This window comes from Notolabrus celidotus, chromosome 8 (assembly GCF_009762535.1).
Source record: "Notolabrus celidotus isolate fNotCel1 chromosome 8, fNotCel1.pri, whole genome shotgun sequence".
Lineage (NCBI taxonomy): Eukaryota > Metazoa > Chordata > Actinopteri > Labriformes > Labridae > Notolabrus > Notolabrus celidotus.
In genome coordinates this window covers 14,477,267-14,499,941 of record NC_048279.1, presented here as the reverse complement: position 1 = coordinate 14,499,941, position 22,675 = coordinate 14,477,267, and the positions used below count along the sequence as shown (strand labels likewise).

The 22,675-nt window shown below is 40.2% G+C and overlaps 2 protein-coding genes across 2 annotated transcripts; both read left to right on the top strand.

The window, feature by feature from the left end:
• The first annotated feature begins 1,046 nt into the window (after window positions 1–1,046).
• Window positions 1,047–12,012, top strand: fam193b (family with sequence similarity 193 member B). Its single transcript, XM_034690548.1, has 10 exons — window positions 1,047–1,367; window positions 3,938–4,216; window positions 4,827–5,013; window positions 8,319–8,537; window positions 8,817–9,228; window positions 9,360–9,543; window positions 9,689–9,922; window positions 10,192–11,260; window positions 11,358–11,433; window positions 11,573–12,012. The coding sequence occupies exons 1-10, from the start codon at window positions 1,209–1,211 to the stop codon at window positions 11,667–11,669; spliced, it is 2,916 nt and encodes a 971-aa protein (XP_034546439.1). The 5' UTR covers window positions 1,047–1,208; the 3' UTR covers window positions 11,670–12,012.
• Window positions 12,013–13,340: 1,328 nt separating this feature from the next.
• On the top strand, window positions 13,341–22,573 carry LOC117817787 (probable ATP-dependent RNA helicase DDX41). Its single transcript, XM_034690550.1, has 17 exons — window positions 13,341–13,518; window positions 15,120–15,215; window positions 15,557–15,707; window positions 15,849–15,923; window positions 16,056–16,116; window positions 16,212–16,348; window positions 16,452–16,524; window positions 16,603–16,756; window positions 17,012–17,148; window positions 17,876–18,038; window positions 18,595–18,726; window positions 18,816–18,887; window positions 18,979–19,075; window positions 19,401–19,550; window positions 21,649–21,720; window positions 21,866–21,976; window positions 22,176–22,573. The coding sequence occupies exons 1-17, from the start codon at window positions 13,492–13,494 to the stop codon at window positions 22,310–22,312; spliced, it is 1,845 nt and encodes a 614-aa protein (XP_034546441.1). The 5' UTR covers window positions 13,341–13,491; the 3' UTR covers window positions 22,313–22,573.
• Window positions 22,574–22,675: the final 102 nt, after the last annotated feature.

Below are 22,675 nucleotides of genomic sequence, written 5' to 3'. Positions count from 1 at the left end.
ACACTCCGTTCGGGAACGATAATAGTAAAATGCCAATAATATGGTAATTACAAAGTAAGTCGACCTATTTTAATCGACCCCTTTTGTAAATAAACACTGTACAATTTTGACATAATGTAAAATAAAATTTGATTTTCCTCTGTTAGATCAGTCATAGTTTGCTCGATGTGGTGCACTGAGACAATTGTGAGATTTTCCGAATATTTTAAAGGCATCGCAAGACAACGTAAAACGTCATTGTCAAGCCCCCATCCCCTCTCCCAGAATCTCTATTTCTTACTGACATTTCATACCGGCTTGCAATTACATTTACCTGTGCTTGACTATATTATGCACCGTTTTCGTGACAATATAGTACCACATATAATGGACGCTGGTCCCTTACAAGCCATAGATTGCAAAGTTGCACAGTTATAAAGGTGTTACTGTTTGGGTCCTGTTTCTTAATTTTACGCGTCCTATTACCAATGTCGCAGAGTACGAAACTATGTATTTTCCTCTGCTCCAGCCTCCTTTATTTTCATTGTTTGATTATGTCTCTTCATTAATATCCTTTATTGTTATTTTGTTGTTTTATTTTACTCATTAACTTAATGCAGAGAACACGATATGGCCATATAGTGACAAAGTTATTTGGTAAGGTAATAGATCCATAATTAAATGTATTCATCGCTGAAACGACTAGGCTGGATGTCTACTGTACGGAAGAGGATTAGGGCTACTGAATTTTTATTATTATTATTATTATTATTATTATTATTATTATGACTTTAATCTCAGAATTCTGACTTTTTTCTTAGAACAATAATAATTCAAAAAAAAATATTGGACCTTAATTTATTAAATTTTTTTCAGTTGCCCTAATCCTCTCCCGTTCTTCTGTAAGCAGTGTGATCTGTTTAATTGTCTTTTCATACATGGAAGTACAAAGTGGGAGGAGATGTTTGCCCTTCCTAAATATGGCGATGTCTGGCTTCACTGCTTGTATCGTGTTACAGTAGTATTCTCGCTACGGTAGTGAAGTCTCTTTGCCAGCAGTATCTTTAACCTATGAACTCCTGAGTGTGCCAGTCCTCCGCCATATTGACTGTTGTCTTGACTGGAGGAGATAGAGAACATTTTGAGGTCCGAGAAGAAACGAAAGTGTGCTCTTAAATTCATCGAAACTGGTGCAAACTTGGCCAAAGCGTGTTATAAACAGCGTCGTGATGGCAAGGAAGAAAAGCAAGCAGCAAGGGGTGGCCCAGAAGGAGCTCGGTCCTGGACAGCAGACCGTACCGAAGAGCCCAGTCTCTCCCGGCGATGCAGCTGGCGGTGGCGGCGGAGATGCTGGGCTGGATAGGCTGGCCACCACCAGGGCAAACCAGGTACGTTAGCTAGCAGCAAGCCAATCGCTGCTTTCAAAATGGGCTAGCTAGGTATCTGAGCTAGCACCTCTCTCTGCTAATCCAAGCATCCTCCATTGTGCTATTATTTTGTGGAGCTAACTCCTGCAGAGGTGAAGTTACATGCACACACTGCCTAGTTGAAAGCCATTCTAATCTGAATGTAGTAGTTGTGGGTGGAGAGCTCTCACGTCGTTTGACATATAATTAAATAAATAATGCGCTCAACTTAGCGAGCTGAGCAGGCGGCGGTGAGGCAGTACGGCTAGCACTGCAGACCATGTCTTCATGCCGGACAGGTGACATTGTGCCTCGGACAGGTCCCCCCGTTTCCAGCCTTTACAACTCTTCATCCGCCCAGCTAGCCTTAGCCAGGAGGCTAGCCCGGGCTATCATCTCCAGCTAGCGTGCTGTAAGCGTGCTTTCTGCCTGTACTCGAACACATCCACAGGATCCCCTCAGACAGCCGAGGCTAACCTGCTACCAGCTAATGAGCTAGTTAGCTGAGACAGATAACGGGTTCATAACTCTGACATGGTTCCTGTTGTTTAGACGACTGTAGAATACTGTTTATGCCGTGCTGCTCCATATAATACAATCTGAGTGTGACAGGAGCAGGGGTGGACAAACTACACAACTTCATTACTTAAGTCAAATACTCCTGGTCAAATATTACTCCAATATAAGTGAAAGTTGCTCAGTCAAATTATTACTCGAGTTAAAGTACTGAAGTACGTCCTTTTAAAAATGCTCAAGTATTCAAAGTACTTTTAAAATATCTCAAAACTTTGTATTTTCAAAATACATAGGTACAGTCAAGAATATGTAGGAGTACATTCTGTTACATTATGTTTATCTAGAAACCATTACTTGAAATCTCTTAAAACTGTACCATGGAATAAAAACAGACACTAAGTTACTCCAAGCACAGACAACTTAATTTGAAATGTTCATCTGGAATGAAACAAATGTTACGTAGCTCAACACACTTTCTCAGGTTTGACTGTGAAGTTTTGTATGTTTGGGCAGAGTGGGAAACAGGGAGAACATTTCAAACAATACGTATCATTCTTCATTTCAAAAACCTCTAACACGGGCTGAAGATATGACCATGGGTGCTCAGGTGGAGAATTATAGCCATCATTACCACCTCTAAATGAACTGCATGATCTGAGTGAAATTTGCTCTGTGTTTGCTCCACGTTCAACCGTGGAGACGAACGATATACAGGTACGACTAAACCACTGAGACAAACAGAACTACACAAACACATTTTACTGTCTTAGGGATCAGATTTCAGAAAAGAGAAGGAAATTCATGAGCTGACTTCAAAGCAAAAGTATGAGTAAATGAATGTAGTGGAGTAAAAGTAATAAGTATCCCCAAAAAAATAATACTTAAGTAAAAGACAGATACTCAAAAACTGTACTTAAGTACAGTACTCAAGTAAATTTACCCAATTTCAAAAGTTTCGATGCGTGTATTTATCAGCCAATAAATGTTGAGCTAAACCGTAGTCAGTAATGTAAACTATCAAAGTTGAAAATAACATTTAATATCCTCGACCACTGTCGCCTCAGTGGCCTTCAAACATAAAATCTGGCTTCTTTAAGTTGATCTTAGATGGAGAAATAGCATTTATTCAATATTCAATGTGAACTAAGATGCCCGTCCAGACGTGCGTCATATCTAAACAACTGAGACATTAAGTTGTACTTTTTTGGCAATACTGTGCTGTGTGTTTGTAATAGAGGGGGAACTTTGATTGTTTTAAATCACAAATATTTATACCTGTCATCTATATCTGTGCCAGTTTTCTTGTATACTAAAGTGAACTGATTACAATCGAATTGTCCTGAAACATACACTAGCCTTTGTTGAGGTTATGATGTCTAGTTTTTGTAAAGTGTTCAATCAATCAACCAATCAATCAATCAATCAATCAATCAATCTTTATATATATAGCCCCAAATCACAACAAACATTATCTCAAGACGCTTTTACAAACAGAGCAGTTCTAGACCACTCTATGTCAAATTATGAACAGAGCCCCAACTTCAAGACAGGATAAGACTCAGTCTTACCCCACCTTAATCCATCATGAGCATTGCACCTTGCAGTATTTAGCTAGTTACAGTGGCGAGGAAAAACTTCCTTTTAACAGGCAGAACCAGACTCATGTTAGACAGACATCTGCCTCGACCGAGTTGGGTCTGGAAAGAGGGATAGAGGAGAATAAGAGACAGACGGAGCGGTGATAGTGAAGTGTTGATCTCACCTTTTACCATGGGACATTTTGCATTGCTTATTTATGTAACTACACTCTTTCATAGGTAGAACAAACTGTCAACTAAGGATATATGCACACAAAGATACCTGTCAATTACAGAGATTGTTGATTACCATCTATGCTCAGTTATCAGGTCAAATATTGCCGATTATTCTGATGTTCATTGATTTACAGAGTTTAACTGAACTAAGTTTGTCATATCACGGTTTGTCTTGCAATCAACGTAGTACTTGACCTCTGCATCTTCTCTTTTCCTACCTAGCCCATGCACACCTGCTGCCTCCTGTGCCACCGTGAGTTTAAAGACTGGGGAGCAGGCTCTGTGAATGGACTCCCCGGGGGCCATGGGACCAAGCTGGCTGATGCCGTGCCTGCACTCTCCCAGGCCTTATTGCGGGAGGCGCCAGGGCGTAAGCTGGCTGATGCCGTGCCCTCACTGTCACAGTCCCTGTTGGGAGAGGTGCCTCTGTGGATCTGTCAGAGCTGCTGCAAGAGTGTGGAAGAGGAAGAGAGGCGGAGCACCCAGGAGCAGCCGACGCCGGTAAATAAAAAGGGACTGATTTGGGTCATATGTCTGGATCCTTTTCACGACTTCTTTTTCTACTTTTTAGTTAAGCTGAGTATGATCTGTTGACTGTGGTAATCTTATCTACATTCACAAAACAGATAATTGCATATGCATGTGCTTGCAAGCTCAGTTTATCTGTCTGTCTTGATGTCACACTGGATTTAATGCCGGTGAAGTCTAAACATGAAATCTACTTTTGTGGCTCTGGAGTAAAAGATTTGGCACGTGTGTCTCTGTGGCATTTGTAAGGCGGTAGCAGCTATAACCTTTCTTTCGTTGGGTGTATTTACATACATACTTTACATAATGCAAATTTGAAGACTTACTAAATCATCACACTAAAGCTTAAGTGCAGATGTTTTGGTGATACTTGACTCAAACTTGCAACTGCAAAAAAAGGAAGTTAGTCTGCTGAACGGTCACTTGAAGTGATTTAAAAAAAATCTATTTTCAACATTTGTTCACTTTAATTCCCATCCTTAGTGTGTTACAAGCTAGTGTTGGTAGTTACTTGTTCCCTCTTGTGCCACAATGAAAGTCCACTGCTCTGTCATTAAGCTTTTTTTTCTTCTTTTTAAATCAGGTACCATTGTCACACTCTTCCTCCTGTAAGTCTCAGAGCTGTGGGAACGGTTACCCCGAGCAAAGTACTGTGGATTGGGACCCGAGTTCCTTCCTGTCAGCCCACAAACTGTCAGGTCTCTGGAACTCGGCCCACACCAACGGAGGGGAGCACTGCAACCACAACACTTCTTCACACTCACAACAAGGTGTGTCATCTCATAGCAAACAGACAGCTGCTGATAATATTCAGTGACACCAGCAATAGCTGCTTAAAAAGTTACACACCTATATTTCAGTCTTTGATGTGATTTTATGCTTTGTAAAACTGACCTACATTTTGTTGGAATCAGATGTAAGACTGGCTTGTCAGTGTTCTTACTTAGCATAAATGTTTGATACATTTTTGGAAACTTTGCTCGGTGTTACAAAGAAGGTGCGTTTAAGAAGAACAAAGCTTATTGCAGAAGCTTACAGGCTCTTCTTTCAGAGGTCCTTACAGCTCAGCATCATGAAAGGTGTAACAATGTTATAAGATAAGCCTGTTGTCAAAACATCCCGGTGTGCTCACATAGACGAGATAAATTTAGAAATAACCTAATATCCAATGAAGATGGTTTAATAGATTTAGACTGTGGTCCTTTTTGATTAAATATGACAATCAAATTAAAAAAAAGAACATGCCAAAAATCCTGGTTGTGCTGTAATAAAGAGTCAAATATCAGAGTCAATGGAAAAGTTACAGTAAAGAAGATATATTTGAAAGCCTGATCTTCTAATAAAATTTTTGAAAACGTAGGCGTGTTGTTCCAACATACCAATCATAAAATCAAAATCTTCATAGTTACTGAAGTTACAGAACTACACACTACTCACTTGAATTGTGACTTGCTGCTTTATAATCTAATGACGCTGTCAATAACATGACTTTCATAGAATTAGTGAAAAAAGGATCCTCTCCCTTATAAACAGTTTTTTCCCTTAAATAAGTTAGCATGTTGCACAAACACACTTACAGGCAATAAGTCAGTTATAATCAGATTTTTTATACAAATAACAGTGCAATGCAACAGAGCAAAAAGTATGTTTAAGATAAAGCAAACCAGTTAATAGACGACACCTTCAATTCTTGAATAATACGCAACAACATCGAAATTTAAAATATTACCCACATAAATACAAGATAATGTACCTCCCTGATACTTAGGGATGGGTACCTTTCACATTTGAACCGATACCCGGTACCTGGGAATCGGTACCGGTACTCAACGGTACCAATTTTCGGTACTCTTGTGTGTTAATGTGGTAATAAATGTTAATTTAAAAAAATAAAATCTCAAATTTGTTTAATTTAACATATTTATTTAATTTAACATGAAATGAGCAGAAACAGGATTATATAGGTGATTAGATATATTAGCTGACACATGCTCGTGGCGTCTAATTGCTCTTTCGGGAGTTTATCAATGAACACACGTAAATGCCTGTGGATGGGAAAAAGTCAGTGCTCCGTCTCTTTATAATAACAGGACACACAACTTACTTGTTGCGCATTCACGCACACAGGAACGGTTATAAACGGGGCAGGTAGTCTGGGCGAGAGGGTCAGTCTCAACCATAGACTGTATAAAATAAACTGAATCCACCTCCAGCTCTGCCTCTTGGTGAGTGCACGCGGCCGTCAGCTGCAGGCTCCTTTTGGCGCGCTCTCGTGCAGATGCAGAGGGCAGAGACGTCCAACCAGTCAGTCTCTGACTTTATTATAGGGCTCTTCCACTCCCTCACAGTCACAGGGATGTGTTCAGGTACTGAAACATGGTACCGTTTGATTTTACGTGATGATTTTTAAACAACCTAGTTCTTATTGTTCTATTTAAAATATAGTAAATCTGCACACTCATTTTTGAATAGAAGTTTTGAAAGTGAGCACAGTTACTGTCATGCAGTGAACATGCTGTGTTGTTTAAAGATGAAAATATTAATGGAATTTAATTGTTGATTGTTAAGAACTTACTCAAACACATTTTTTTGTTTTGATTTTCTCACGTGGAAAAAATATCATGTGGTCTAATTTCGTTCAGCTATCAGGGAGGGTTTTTACGTTCAAAGCATGTTTCGATGTGAATCAATCAGCTGACTAAAGGTGTTGCGCACAGCAGAGACGCTCAGCTGAGTGACAGGTCTGCACGTCAGCGTTTTTTTTCTCTGCCGCCTGACTATTTATGACCTGGTTGCGCTCCCGGCTGTCACCTGACCACGTACACATGCTTATTTTTCTCAATAAGAACTTGTAGACAGAAAACTGGACACTGAGTCTAAGATATGTTACTGTTCAGTTCCCTTGTTGAAGTCTGAGCCTTCACTTTTATGACCGTATGTCCGCGGAGATTATGAGCCTGCTTCACATGTTGATATTCAGCGTGTTTAACATTTTGAACACCTCAATAAGATCTGTAGCTACTCAATACTGTCAGTTATAAACATTGTGTTGTGAAGGAAATTTGGATTCAGGGAAAAACACATTTGGCATTGTTTTTGACATGGAAAGCGTTTACGTTTTTGTTTTATGATTAATCGATAATTGATCGCTAACATTTCCAAAGATCGACCACTTATTATTCAGTGAGTTACTCATTAAAGTGAAGTGTGTTGGTCCTTGACCAAATCAAGGTTGTTGCTTCTGAACTGAGAGGAACAGCGTTGTAGTCAGCGAAGATCTTAGATTTTGTCGTTTTCTTGGCTCTCCTCAAACCACCCTGTGTAGGTTACCTGATGAGTAACTGTGCTAGCATTTCTAGTTAAGCAAATTCTTGAATGGACCATTGAGCTAAACCGCACTTTAACTTGGTTGAGTAAAAAGTTGTCATAAATGATAGCATGTCAGCTAAATATTTTCAGTCATGTTGTTACATGCATTGGATTTCTTAGCTACAAGTGTCATCTAACAATATGTGTCAAACTTAAGGTGGGAACTGAGCTACTAAACATAATTCACTACAAACCAGTAGAAATCTGAAAGTGGGTGTTGAGTTTCATACACCTGTGCTTGCAAGAGTGGTTAAATGTCAGGAAGAGACAGAGTACCTTTTGACTAAATGACTGTTTAATAATTCAGAACTTGTAGTGCTACTTTCTCTTCTCTTATTTTTGGTTCCAAAAAAGAGGTTTCATCATTTAGGTTTAAAAGTGTGTTACCAGGCAGGTATCTTTCTCATAGTGGTGACACATTGTCACTACTGGACAGATAAACATGCCTTCAAAAATCAGTTACTCTTAGGGTTTTAAACTGGAAGTTATTTGGTCATAGGCAGTAATTAAAACTGTTATACTCCATAAGATATTATGGATGTTTAGGGGTATGGACTGTATCTATCTTGAGTCTTGTTCTTCAGCAAAGCTTTGATGTTTCCATGTTCTGTGTGAAGCATGACTCCAGATTTTTTTTTTTATGGTAACAAGTTTCATGTTGATTCAAAGCATCATCTGATTTATGAAACACAATTTCCATACGCAGGTCTAGCAGTAGGGTCAGCCTGTCATGAGAAAAGAGGACTTCATGAAGCGCCTGGAAAATCTGCTAAAACGTCAGCGCCTAAAGTCTGTCCCTACAGTCACCCGTCATCCCAGAACTCCAGCGGATCTTCAGTTGGGAACCCCCTGTCTACCTCAGCAGACCTTTGTAAGACCACTCCCAAGCACTTCAAGACCATGTGCCGCCGACCAACTCCACCAGGTAACCTTTTCTGTGACTCTTAAGGCAGACTCGGCCTCACTGCTGCATTCAGTCAGGTTTTTATCACCTCGATTCAGTACTATTGATTATCTTGTCGCAACAACATAAAATGCACCATCTAACATACTGTACAATCCTAATGTGGGATTGCTTTTTTTCCTGTATATAGCACACACACACACACACACACACACGCACACGCGCACACGCACAAGCGCACAAGCGCGCACACACGCATAAGAAATCCCATGTAACTGAAATTGATGCACTGTTTTGCAGGTGAAGCCTTCCACCCCAGTGACCACCATCAACACACAGACTTGTCGGTACCCCCTAACAGTCCCACCGGCCTGTCGTCCCAGCATTCCTCACTCCTGCCCCCAAAGCCGAGCTCGGGACAGCACGGCCACGTTACCTCCTCGTCCGGTCCAGGTGTGGCAGCCCACGCTCCCTTCTCCCCGCTGGTACCAAACCTCCACGGCCCCACAGCCAAGCTCAACTCTCCCTGTCCAGACAGCCCCACATCTGTCCACAAGCCCAGCCCCTGCAAAAACTCCCACATTCCTGCTGTGAACACACAACACAGCAAACTGGGCACGTCTATCATGGGCTGTAACCACCCGTGTAATGGACACAGTGCAGGAACAGTGGCCACTTCAAATGTAGGCCATCTGACAGCTGGGGCCTGCAGGTCAGTATTACTACTGTAGATTCCAAGATTCCTTTCACTGAGTATGTGAAACTAAGAAACTTCTTCTGTAGCTGTGTGTATTCACAATGTGAACTCCTAATGAGGATCTGTATGATCCATTTTTTTAATAGGGACCAGGCATGTAAGGGGCACAAAATGACAAATGGAACGTTGTGTCATCCTTCATCTGAGTTGGAGGAGGGGGAGGATGAAGACAGCAGCTCTGAGAGGAGCTCCTGTGCCTCCTCTTCAACCAACCAGAAGGACGGGAAGTACTGCGACTGCTGCTACTGCGAGTTCTTTGGACACAACGCGGTACTTTATAACTTTTTTAAATGATAGTAGTAATAAAAGTAACTTCTGTACAAGTAGTTATCTCTTGGCCTTTACATACTTGTTAAACATTGACTAAAAGCTATAATTATGCAAAAATGTATAATAATGTCTTATTTGGCTACAGCCTCCAGCTGCACCAACAAGCCGGAACTACGCAGAGATCCGAGAGAAGCTCCGCTCACGTCTGACTCGGCGTAAGGAGGAGCTGCCTCAGCGACAGGACTCAGACCTGACCGTGACCGGTACCATCGACAACCGGGACGTCGACGAGCTGCTAGACTTCATTAACAGTTCTGAGCCAAAACCTGTCAACAGTGCCAAGGCTGCTAAACGGGCAAGGCACAAACAAAAGAAGAAGGTGTGGCAATAAAAATGACACTGTCTTTGAGTTTGTTTTATTGGTTTGTTTCCATTTAGATTTAATAATAACTGATTCATGTAGATGGATGGGCATTGTCTTAAGATTTTGGTAGTAGTACTCATACAGTGTAAAAGATTTGATAGCTTCAGGATTTCATGAAAATCTGAAGAGTTGTCAGCTGTTTAAATTATTATACCATTTATTATCTGAGTCTCATTACATTTTTACCTGTTCAAACTCTCAAGCCTGTATCATTTCTGTTTCAGGAAAAAGCTCAGCAGGGCAACACGGGCGCTGCAGGCAGTGACTCCCACTCCGATCCATCTGAGCCTGCAGACGAGCCCCTCCCTGATGGTTCAGAGGCCAGTCGGTTGCTGGACTGGCCACAGCTGGAGCTTGAACGCGTCAACAGTTTCCTCACCAGTCGGCTTGAAGAGATTAAGAACACCATCAAAGACTCAATACGGGCCTCGTTTAGTATGTATGACCTCAATCTGGACGTCAACGACTTCCCAAAGAAAGCAGCCACGTTGGAGGGCAACCATTTACTGTCTCATCTCAACGGTTCCTCTGACCTGCAGCAGATAGACCTGGACCTGGCCCCTCTTTCACTGGGAACCTTTAAGAGCCATCTGGACCTGGTAAATGGATGGGATGACACGACTACTGTCTCGTCCCCCAACACCACCAACAACACACCATCAGGGGTCCCTGCTGGGTCCAAGGACATCCAGCGGTTGCACAACACCCCCAGCCTGTCAAAGCTCATAAGGGTTCGATCCCCAGAAAGATGCACTTCAACTGGATCTGACAGTTTGCCGCAGGTGCCAGCCCAGGCTACAGCTAAATCGAAGGAGGACGTCCCTGATCCCAAGAACACCGTTGTTGGGAATGGTGGTGCAAAGTCAAAGAAGAATAAAAAGCAGCAGCAGCAGCAAAGGCAAGAGCAATCTGTGTCAGAGCAAAACTCCAACAAACCAACCAAAGCTGCCTCTGGGAGTGAAACACAGAAAACCAATGAGTCTAAAGAAATAGCCTCTAACAGCTCAAAAGCCGGGAACAAACCGCTTCAGCACTCTGCAGAAAACCAGAGAAACGGGCCTAAAAAAGCTGAGGAGAGTAAATTGACCAAACATCCAGCAAACAGAGCAAATGGTAGCCTCTCAAACGCACAAAGGGGGAAAAGTGACACAGAAACACGAGGGAGTCGTTCTGAGCAAGATACAGAAAACAAAGCTCACCCCAACATCACAGCAAACGGGCAGCAACAGCAGCAAGCCAAGGGGAAGAACAAGAAGAACAAGAACAAGGGGGAAAAATCCAGCACTGCTCTTGGTACTAAAATATTCCTTAAACACTGTTTACAAATATTAGCTGTTCTGTTTTTTGTCTATGATTGAAGCTAATCTTACATTTTATTGCTATTCCCTAGATGATGTATTTCTCCCTAAAGACGGTGATCCTACAGAAATGGATGAGATCGATCGTGAAGTGGAATACTTCAAAAGGTAGCCTCGATATCCAGTAGCTATTCAATGGAATACTTGTTAAAAACATTCAAACTAAACTGTAGTATTGATTAACCTTAACATCACTTTCTTCCTCCTCCTCCTCTCTCTCTCTGTTGTGTCTGTGTGCTCCCTCCAGGTTTTGCCTTGATTCTGCAAAACAAACTCGCCAGAAGGTAGCAGTGAATTGGTCCAACTTCAGCCTCAAAAAGGTTCCTTCCAATGCAGCTCAATAACTTGGATGAGTGCCAGAGAAAAAAAAACTTACCGACAAACTCTTTCAATAGAGCCCTGCTTGGCCTGAGGCCTTCTCTCATTCCCTGTTTTCTTCACTTCCTTACTAAGCCAAGGGACATGGTTCAAAATCATACTCTCCATTCAGAAGACTGAAACATAACTTGTGGCTGACAGGCCGGGGATCATTCTCAAGGCCAACTCTACCCTTTGCTATTATTGCAATGTTCACTAAATGAGATGCAAAAATGGAAAAAAAGTCTGTTGAATCCACTGCATCCATGTGCTTATGTAGTATGTAAACAATTACCTTACATGAAATAAATGTTTTTATCACAAATCTGAGACATTTTAACGTTGTTAAACTTCTGATCCAATCAGTTCAATTTGGTGCTCATCATTTATCATGTTATGCATTGCTAGTTTACCCCCCACAATACTTGTCTCAGTAGGCACTAGAGACAATTTATCTTGCATTGTACATGTTTCAACAAGACCACGAACAACATGGAAAAAACTTCTGCAGGTAGCTATGGTGGCAGCGGTTTTATTGACTTAATGCAGAAGTGAACTGCAGTGCATTTGATGGTTGTTGTTGTCATTCAATTGGAATATTCTCTCACTATTTAACTGTGATTTCCAGTGCCACACTGGTCATAAAAATTATGAAATTGTGTTTACAAAACATGAACATCTCTCTCTGGGAGATTAACAATTCAGTGTGAAACACGTGGCTCTAAAGATTAATTTAAAAAAATACTAAGTATCCTTGCAAACATGTCTCCACACGTAAGGCCAAAACATCTCAATAATCCCCAGTCCTTTCTGGGCTTTAAGTTAATCAGTTGCTTCAATGTCAATCCTTCCTTGGCGGTAATCTTGAACAGTTTTCTCCTTTTTAGTGATTCCCATTATGCACTCTACAATCTATAGAAGACGGTCCTTTACCACAGTTTTCTCACTCCTTAACTGTTTTTCTTACCCCTTTATTCAAGCAGTGACAGGTACACCAGTGTGCTGAGTTAATTTAAATCACTGGAACCATCCCATTTTGTTTAAAACAGTTATTTTCAATGCTTGTACATAGTGAGTGGTTATTTCGGGCCCTTTTGAGCCCTTGTCATGTGTTTCTGGGGGATTTGTGTGTGTGAGACATTTTCAACCATACTACGATTTTCCCTGTACTGTGACTTTGGTGGCATCTTGTACCTCAGCCAGCCATTCTTAAGTCCAAGTCTTTATAATCCATTGATGGGAAATACAACTGAAGAGTTAATACCTTTGGGTCAAGGGCCTATTTCACACCAGTACTCATGTTTTAGCTCATGGCTTTCATCGAGGTGGATCATTTCTTTCTTTAATCTGTGCTAAAATCTTGTCTTCATATAACATCTCTGATGCTTTCCAGGTATATCCACTTAGAGAAGATTATCTTAATGTGTCGAATGTAGATTTATACTATATCGATTATAGCCAAGTGTATGTTGGCTTGTTTCTTTTTTTAAATTCACTTTTGATACTGTGAAAAAGTCTTTCGTTCAGAAAGATTAAAAACAATACAGTTTTGACAAAAAATAAAGTGTGGTGTTTGCTTCATAAGTTTATATTAAGCTTGATAAAACTATATGCACAACCTGCCTCTCGTTGAGAATCGCGCTGAAATGTCTGGATGTAGCGTCATGATGAAGTTTGTCCCTTCCGACTTTCCGTACATCGAATCCCTGTGTTGTGTAAACATGTGGATTTAGCTGTATTTGTTGAATTCCGCGTTGGATATTTCTTACTTTTTAAGAAAAGAAGAGCGTTCCTCTTTTCGTACTCAAAATGGAAATCGATATTCGTCCCAAGAAGGTAAGCCGAGGGTGTGCCGTCGTTCGCATTGTGAAGAGGTTATACCATTTAGCAAATGCTAACTAAAGTTAGCTTGCTAGTCTTGCATTAGCTTCCTGAAACTGGTGAAACTACAAAAGTTATCCGTAACTCACGAGAAATAACGTGAAACTTACGTTTTTAACAAGATACGATTTTATATAAGTGAGTCACATGAGGGTTTTTCCGCTGTTTAGCTCCGTGCCTGGATAGTGCAATAGGACGTAGTTATGACGTTAAACCTTACAGTAGCACAAAAGTTGCATACCGACTCAGAGGATAACAAGTACAACATTTGTATTATCATTATATTTGCCTGAGTTCCTGTTTATAGCTGACTTTATTGAGTTGGAAACAATGCATTTGTAGACACGAAACCATCTCAACAGTGCTCTCACAGAATCAGACCTGTTCATGCTCCACCAGGTACACGTGAAAAAGTCTTCAAATGTGTCTTTAACAAGATGACCCTTTTCCCTTTGCGAGCCTTTTTGTGAGTAGAGGTTTTTACGTTGTTGACTAGTGTTGACACACTATTGCTAAAAGTCAGCTATAACAGCTAAAGTGAATTAAAGAAGCTTACAAACCGACAGCCTGTGGAGAGCGGGTTTATGTACAAGCAGATATTAATAATAAAGGGTGTTGACAGTGGATGTAAGCTAAAAGTGTGATGTATTAGGAAATTATTTTATTGGGATAAACCCCTTGAGATGTGCCATCTCGTGTTAGAGGGGGTCCCAGACAGACAAAGAGAAGACAGTACAATACAAAATATACAACAAAACATGAATCTTTCAAGAAGAGAAAACAAAGAAACGAACAAACAAACAACAAAAAAAAAAAACCACGAACAGTCAGACAATAAACCAGCTCGACGACAAAAACAACAACATCATCAACAACAACAACAAAACGGGGGTTGGTACAACCTAATCGACAAGGGAAGAATATAATACAAGTCAATAAACTGCTCCTATAAACTAAATAAATAGGAGCATTGGTGAAACACACAAAGAGAAATATGTATAACAATAATCATCATAAAAAAATAAATGAATAAATAAGTAAAAGAAGTAGAGGAACAGTGAGCGCTTTACTGAAAACATAAACAGTTTGTTTTGAAATTGGAAAACAAATAAGTTTTAAATAAGGGAAAAGAAGATATAGAACGAATATTTAAAGGTAAGTTATTCCAGTCGGAAGGGGCCTGAAACTTAAAAGCTTTTTTATTATCAAACATATTCATGGTCAAACTATACTGCAGTACTATACACATGTGTAATTATCTTGCACATGCCAGCACAAGGACTGACTCAGGCACACAAAGTGAAATCAGATCCTATAAATATGACTTCTGCCATGACATTATAATGCGCTCCAGTACATTTGTAGGTATGATCTACATGTAGACTCCGGATAATAACCATTGCATCAGAATCTTTAGCCTCTTTTGTACACTGTTTGAATTTTGCATCTTCTTAAAACAGCTTTCTCTGGATGAATTTGAAAGCCTTTGTCAATGTGAGGCCCTGACTTATCTGTAAAAACAATAACACTGCTGCTATTGATGCTGTGTTTTATAGAGATCCCATGGGGAGGATGGGAGGTCTGGCTCAGAAGGATCAGAGGATGACGACTATGTTCCGTATGTTCCTGTCAAAATAAGAAAGCAGCAAATGGTAAGTTTTTTTTAATTTTTATGTCAAGTATGTGTGAGGGTACACCTGTTTGCCATGCTGGCTAGTTGTGCTACCAAGACCTTATCAAGCACACCATGAATACTTGCTAAATGTGTTTCCTACTTTACAAACAGTCTTCTTTGGTTTCATATTTCAACTCAGTTTTGCTATTTTGGTAAATCATGCTGTTGTGTTATAGAGTTCTTTTAGTATCTGTATTATTATCATTACTGTATTATTTTAAAAACCAGTATTAACATTTTTAGACTGTAAATTAACACCAAATCCCTTCACCTCACTTTGAATTCATTTCATTGTTTTTGTACACTTGTGCCTAATAGCTACAGAAGATGCTGCGTCTGCGAGGAAAGGCGGTGGACGAGGAGCTGAAGGACAGTGGGGAGGAGCAGAGAGATGAGGATGAGGGTCTTGGACCACGCTCCAATGTCAGTCTACTTGACCAGCATCAGCATCTCAAGGAAAAAGCAGAAGGTGTCTTGTTGAAATTCCACTCACTCTGGATTATGAACTTTGCCTGTTAAATTTCGTTGACAGCTCAACTCAATCTTCTAGTGTCCTTTTGCTTATTGAATGCGTGGTTCTTCCCTCACCTGCTTCATGTTATATCAACAGCTCGTAAGGAGTCCGCCAAAGAGAAGCAGCTGAAAGAGGAGGAGAAGATTCTGGAGAGTGTTGCAGAGGGCAGAGGTAAAAACGGAAACTACTAATTTTCTGTCATGAATTCTTAAAAATATCTACTGTGACACATTTATAGATGTTAAAACAGTTGGTGCAACGTATTTGGGACCTGCAAGAGTGATTTGTTTTCTCTTTTTTCAGCCCTGATGTCTGTGAAGGAAATGGCCAAAGGTATTATATATGATGATCCCATTAAAACAAGGTAAGTTCTTGACCAGTTAATTTTGTACTGTGTCGTTGTTGTGTAGTTTTTTTTTTCTGTGTGACTTTTTATTTAAACTTGAATGTTCTTTGTAGCTGGAAGGCACCACGCTACATCCTTAACATGCCAGACACCAGACATGAGCGCGTCAGGAAGAAGTTTCACATCCTGGTTGATGGAGATGGCATCCCTCCTCCAATCAAAAGCTTTAGGGAGATGAAGCTTCCACCAGGTTACAACACATTCCCTTTCACACTAGTTAAAAACACACCTTGTGTCTAGCAATGTTTCATTTTTGAAAGCTAACAATGCATTTTAATCCTTTTTTTATGCAGCAATTCTAAAAGGTTTGAAAAAGAAAGGCATTGTGCATCCCACGCCTATCCAGATTCAAGGGATTCCAACAGTGTAAGTACATTTAATGGACACATAAATGATGGTTAAGTGCACTTCAAGTGTTAATTCATTAACCCTGTTTGTCTGTAGTTTGTCAGGCAGAGACATGATCGGCATAGCCTTCACTGGTTCTGGAAAGACTTTGGTCTTCACTCTGCCCATCATCATGTTTTCTCTGGAGCAGGAGAAGAGGCTTCCTTTCTTTAAGAGAGAGGGACCGTATGGACTCATCATCTGTCCTTCAGTAAGACAAACCTGTTAAAATTCTATATAAAGTCAGATCTGTGATTACAGCAAGTGCTATAAATACTGTGTTATAAATACAGTTTTTGAAGGTTTTGCAGTATACATTGATTGCTGACCTTCAAAGGCAAAAATAATTATACAGCTTTTACTTTAAGCACTTAGAGGACAGATGGTGTTTACTGTAAAACAAAAAAAACCCCTTGCTTTTCCTGCGACTAAGCATATCTGATTAATACCTTCCACTTTACTCCAGCGAGAGTTGGCAAGGCAGACTCACGGCATCATCGAGTACTACTGCAAGCTGTTGGAGGAAGAGGGAGCTCCTCAGATGAGATCTGCCCTCTGCATCGGAGGAATGTCTGTCAAGGAGCAGATGGAGGTAGTTAAACAGTAAGTAAATCTGTTCCTGTCTTATCCTGAATTTCAGTTTGAACCAGTGGCAAGGAAAAATTGCCTGAATTAGCTACATCAAATCCTTCAGAGGAAAACAACAGGTTTGGATGTTAAAAGTTCCCGACATGATACTTTCTTCAGGGTAAATTTCTGAAAAGTTGACCCATGAGTCATTAAATATCAGTGAGGGTGTTACTCAAGCTGCTGATTTCTAGAGGTCAGCGATGAGCTGTCTTGAGTGTTTGTGCTAATTGCCATGCTGTGAACGTACTCCAAAGTACCGCAACAAACATCCATTAACCGCGTGAACCAAACCGGATGTGTTACAGCAGTAAAAATATGCAAAGGTTTTAATGGGGGCTGTGTTATGGTATATATGTTACAAAGATAGCTGCTAGCAATGATGTTGCCTAGGTCTGCACTTCAGTTACTATTCTCTAATATAGGACAGTGATATCTGACTACATAATCATGATATTATTATTTATTTCTACATATAATGATCAGAGGAAACACAGTTGGCATCTGCAGAGTCTCTCTCTCTCCTCTCTTTGTAGACATGCAATTTTCATATGTGCTGAACCCTGATCTGATCACTCTATAATTTCCAGTTCTAGATCCCTTGCCAGTCACAGTACTGATTCATAGTATACAACACTTTAAATGTACTTCTCTTAAAACACACAATAGTTCAATCTGTATCTGTGTGTCGTCTTGGTTACAGTGGTGTCCACATGATGGTCGCCACGCCTGGCAGACTGATGGACTTGCTTCAAAAGAAGATGGTGAGTCTGGACATCTGTCGCTACTTGGCTCTGGATGAGGCTGATAGGATGATTGACATGGGCTTTGAGGAGGACATCAGGACCATTTTCTCCTATTTCAAGGTGGGCTCATCCTAATTAACCCAAGTCATAAGTCTGTAATGTCAGGCCTATCTGGAACACTAGTTCTGTAAAAAACTCAAATCTTACCGACCGTATTTGTCTAATTACTTTTCAAAATATCTTCTCATACTTAATATAAGTCACTTTCAAATAATATACCTAATTGCAACATCTTACTATATTTCTTGGTACTACAAGCAACATGAGCCCTGTCCTGAATAGCTTGTAATGAGTAAAAATAGCTGCCAGCGTGGCGATTTAAAATTTACTTGAGAAGTTTCTTGAAATGAAAAAAAAAATTACAGGGTGAACTGTTACCTATTTTTTTTCCTATACTTTATTTTTAGTTTTTTCAGAAGACAGAAAATTCAGAAGGTTAACAAAGAAGAACAATTTTGACAAGAAAGTAGACATGTATACTTGTTTGGATTTGAGTTTTTTGAAGATCACACATTCCCTGAAAAGGCAGCAAATTAAGTCTACATGAAAGTATTTGCCAAAGTTAGTCAATCTTCCAACTGATGTTACTGAAAGCATTTGTTATATATTTATCTAGGGACAAAGACAAACCCTGCTCTTCAGTGCCACTATGCCAAAGAAGATCCAGAACTTTGCTAAGAGTGCTCTTGTCAAACCCATCACCATCAACGTGGGCAGAGCCGGTGCTGCCAGTTTGGATGTCATCCAGGTATGCTAATGCTTGAAGTGGATACAATTCATATGACTGTTCTAAAAACTATGCAGACTTAATGATTAATATATTGTGTTTGTGTGCAGGAAGTGGAATATGTCAAAGAGGAAGCCAAGATGGTGTACCTGCTGGAGTGTCTCCAGAAAACACCACCTCCTGTCAGTATTTCCTCCAGTTATCACCTTAGCACATACCAAACAAACTCAGACATGCAAAGTGTGTTGATGTATTGTGTGTTTATTTTGTCAGGTGTTGATATTTGCTGAGAAGAAGGCTGATGTCGATGCCATCCATGAGTATCTTCTGCTAAAAGGAGTGGAGGCGGTGGCCATCCACGGAGGAAAAGGTGCTCAAGACCCTTTATAACCATGACAACACACACAGCAATGATTACATAGTAATTATACCTGCAGAGAAGCACTCTGCTTAGAGAACTACCCAGCTCAGATTAGATGTTATGTGCAGACAGCCTTTCTCCTAGTGACACATTCCTGTAGTTTCCCATCATGGCCACCAGATGCCACCCTACTTGTAATAGTCACGTTTTCTTCTTCAGAGTTTGCTTAACATTTCCAAGACGCATGTTATTGCATACACTTCCTTTATGTTTTCCGTGTGTCATCGTCTTGCATAATACTTTCCTTTTCATGGACTTTTTTTTTCTTTTACAGATCAGGAAGAAAGAACAAAAGCCATAGAGGCGTTTAAAGAGGGGAAAAAAGATGTCCTGGTGGCCACAGACGTTGCCTCCAAGGGTCTGGACTTCCCTGCTATACAGCATGTAGTGAATTATGACATGCCCGAAGAGATAGAGAACTATGGTAAGAGGAGATGGGGTTTTCTTTTCTTTTTTTTAAACAAAAACTGTAAACAAAACCCCTGTGAAGAATGTTTTCTGACAAGACCCCATAACTTTTAAGACACAGAAAGAGCCATAACACAGTGCTGAACCATTACTGCCTAACTTACCAAAAAATGAAACTCAAAACTAAAGTCAAGGACGTATATGCTAACTTTATGCATCAGCTGCTTAATTTGTTAAATGCAAAAGTACACAGGGCCCTGTCATAATTCAAAAATGCATTTTAAGTATTGTACTGACACTGATACAGTAGTTTGCAGGCTCAAGTTTCACTCTGTTTATTTTACTCCTTGCACACTTTTTAGTGTAATTGCTGCATTCAGTATCTAAATTTGTACTTGGACAGTGGACATGTCACTGAAGTTCAAGGTGGAAATGAAATATACATATATGAAATGTATATATGAATATACAGTTGCAAGAAAAGTATGTGAACCCTTAGGATTTACCAACATTCACAGTGCAGGGTGGAAAACGTACATGAACCCTTGGATTTAATAACTGCTAGACCATCCTTTGGCAGCAAAAACCTCAACCAAAAATTTCCTGTAGATGCAGATCAGACCTGCACAACACTCAGGAGGAATTTTGGACCATTACTCTTTACAAAACTTTTCAGTTAAGCATATTCTTGGGCTGTCTGGTGTGAATCGCTCTCGTGAGGTCATGCCACAGCATCTCAACCGGGTTGAGGTCAAGACTCTCCAGAAGGTGTATTTTCATCTGTTGAAGCCATTCTGATGTTGGTTTACTTCTGTGCTTTGGGTCGTTGTTCTGTTTCATCCCCCATCTTCTGTTGAGCATCACTTGATGGATCGATGGCCTTAAGTTCTCCTGCAAAATGTCTTGATAAACTTGGGAATTCATTTTTCCGTCGATGATGGCAATCTGTCCAGACCCTGAGGCCGCAAAGCAGCCCCAAACCATGATGCCCCCTCCACCATACTTCACAGTTGGGATGGGGTTTTAATGTTGGTGTTCTGTGCCTTTATTTCTCCACACATAGTGTTGTGTGTTCCTTCCAAACAACTCAACTTTGGTCTCATCTGTCCACATAACGTCCAGGTGCTCTTTTGCAAACTTCAAATATGCAGCAATAATTTTTTTGGACAGCAGTGGCTTCCTCATCCAGGCTTTCAGAAATACTTTTGTAACCCTTTCCAGCTTTGTGCAAGTCGACAATTCTTAGTCGTAGGTCTTCTGATAATTCTTTTGTGCGAGGCATGGTTCACATGTAGCAATCCTTCTTGAAAATAGCAAACTCAAAACTGGAAATCTCTTCTTATTGATTGGACACCAGGTAGGCAGACTTCAGACTCTAATTAGCTCTTACCAAAGTCCTTAGCCTAGGGGTTCACATACTTTTTCCACCCTGCTCTGCAAATGTGGACATGGTGTAGTCAATAAAAACATGAAAACATCTAATTTTTTAGTTATCTATTGTTGGGACTTAAATGAAGATCAGAACACATTTTATGACCAATTTGTGCAAAAATCCAGGTAATTCCAAAGGGTTCACATACATTTTCTTGCAACTGTATATAAGAAATGTCACAAACTCACAGTGACGAGGCAAAAATATCATAATGAAGTGCTGTGCTGATTCATTTTGTCCTATTAACCTTGTTTTACTTCAACCTCAGTGTAAATGTTCAGTACCACGCAAGTAATAACAGCTAGGTTAACACATTTTTTTTAAATGTTCACCTCAGTGTGAGTAATAACCGCTTAGTTAGCTCAAAGTTACTGTGAATCTGGATGCAGCTCTAACTGTGAGGTCAGTCGGCTGTTTTCAACAAAAGAAATATAACCATTTGAAATCAATGAAATCATTTCCAAAACAATCTCCGGTGTAGCATTATTAAACTATTTAGTAAACAGCCTTGTAGTGAGTGGGATAGTGTAGAGGGAGCTGGGGGTCCTGCTCAGTGTTCACCCTCAGTCTGCTGGAACAACCTGATATCCCTCTCTTGTGTCTATTTGGAAATAAGTATATCATGCTATTATCAGTTCTCGTTAGGCTGCTTAGTAAGGTTAATTGAAATTTTCTGTTTCAGTCCACAGAATTGGAAGAACTGGGCGATCTGGCAAGACGGGTATTGCCACTACGTTCATCAACAAAGGCTGTGGTAAGGAAAAGAACCAACAAAAAAATAAGTTTCTAATTCCTATAGAGAAGTGATTTCCTGAATATTTGAGTTGTATTATAGTGGATTTAGTAAAGCTTAACTGTGTGAAATGAAACAGTTAACAAGTGTATGGATTCCCCCACAGATGAGTCAGTGCTGATGGACCTTAAAGCCCTGCTAGTTGAAGCCAAGCAGAAGGTCCCTCCAGTGCTCCAGGTGCTTCAGACCGGAGACGAGACCATGCTGGACATCGGAGGTGAGTCATGCTTCACCTCAAAATTTGTTCTCACTTTTTTCTATAAGGCATTGTTTCATATATAGATCAGCTGCTGTATAATAACTTGGTTTCTTCTTGAACCTTTCCTGTCACTTTTATCTGTTCACATGATCAAAACTTCACAGAACAGCATGAGTGTTTGCTTTTCCCTCCTAACACAATTATTTTGTTTTCACAGGAGAGAGAGGCTGTACGTTCTGTGGTGGTCTGGGTCATCGTATCACAGACTGTCCTAAGCTGGAGGCCATGCAGACCAAGCAGGTCACCAACATTGGACGGAAAGATTACCTGGCTCATAGCTCAATGGACTTCTAAAAAGGATTTTACCGATGGGAAGATTCTCCAAAGTGAAAAACATGTCAGGAAATTGTACATTTTTGTTTTATGTGGTGTCACTGAACTAAGGAAGTGTATTTTTTACCACCACCCAACATAGTTTGCAGCTCTGTTAGATAAAGTGTTCTGTTTTTTTTTTACCTTCTTACCCAAATGTGTCATCTTTGTTTGGTATGTGAGGCATTTGTAAGATACTTTTTGATATCCTAATTGTAAATAAAACCACTATGTCAGTTGTAAGCTCTGATGGTCTTTCTGGAAATTAAAAAAGAGGCGGTGCTATTTTTTTTCAATATGCTGAGGATATTGCTAAATCTAGCAAATAGTGCAAAGGGAAGTTTC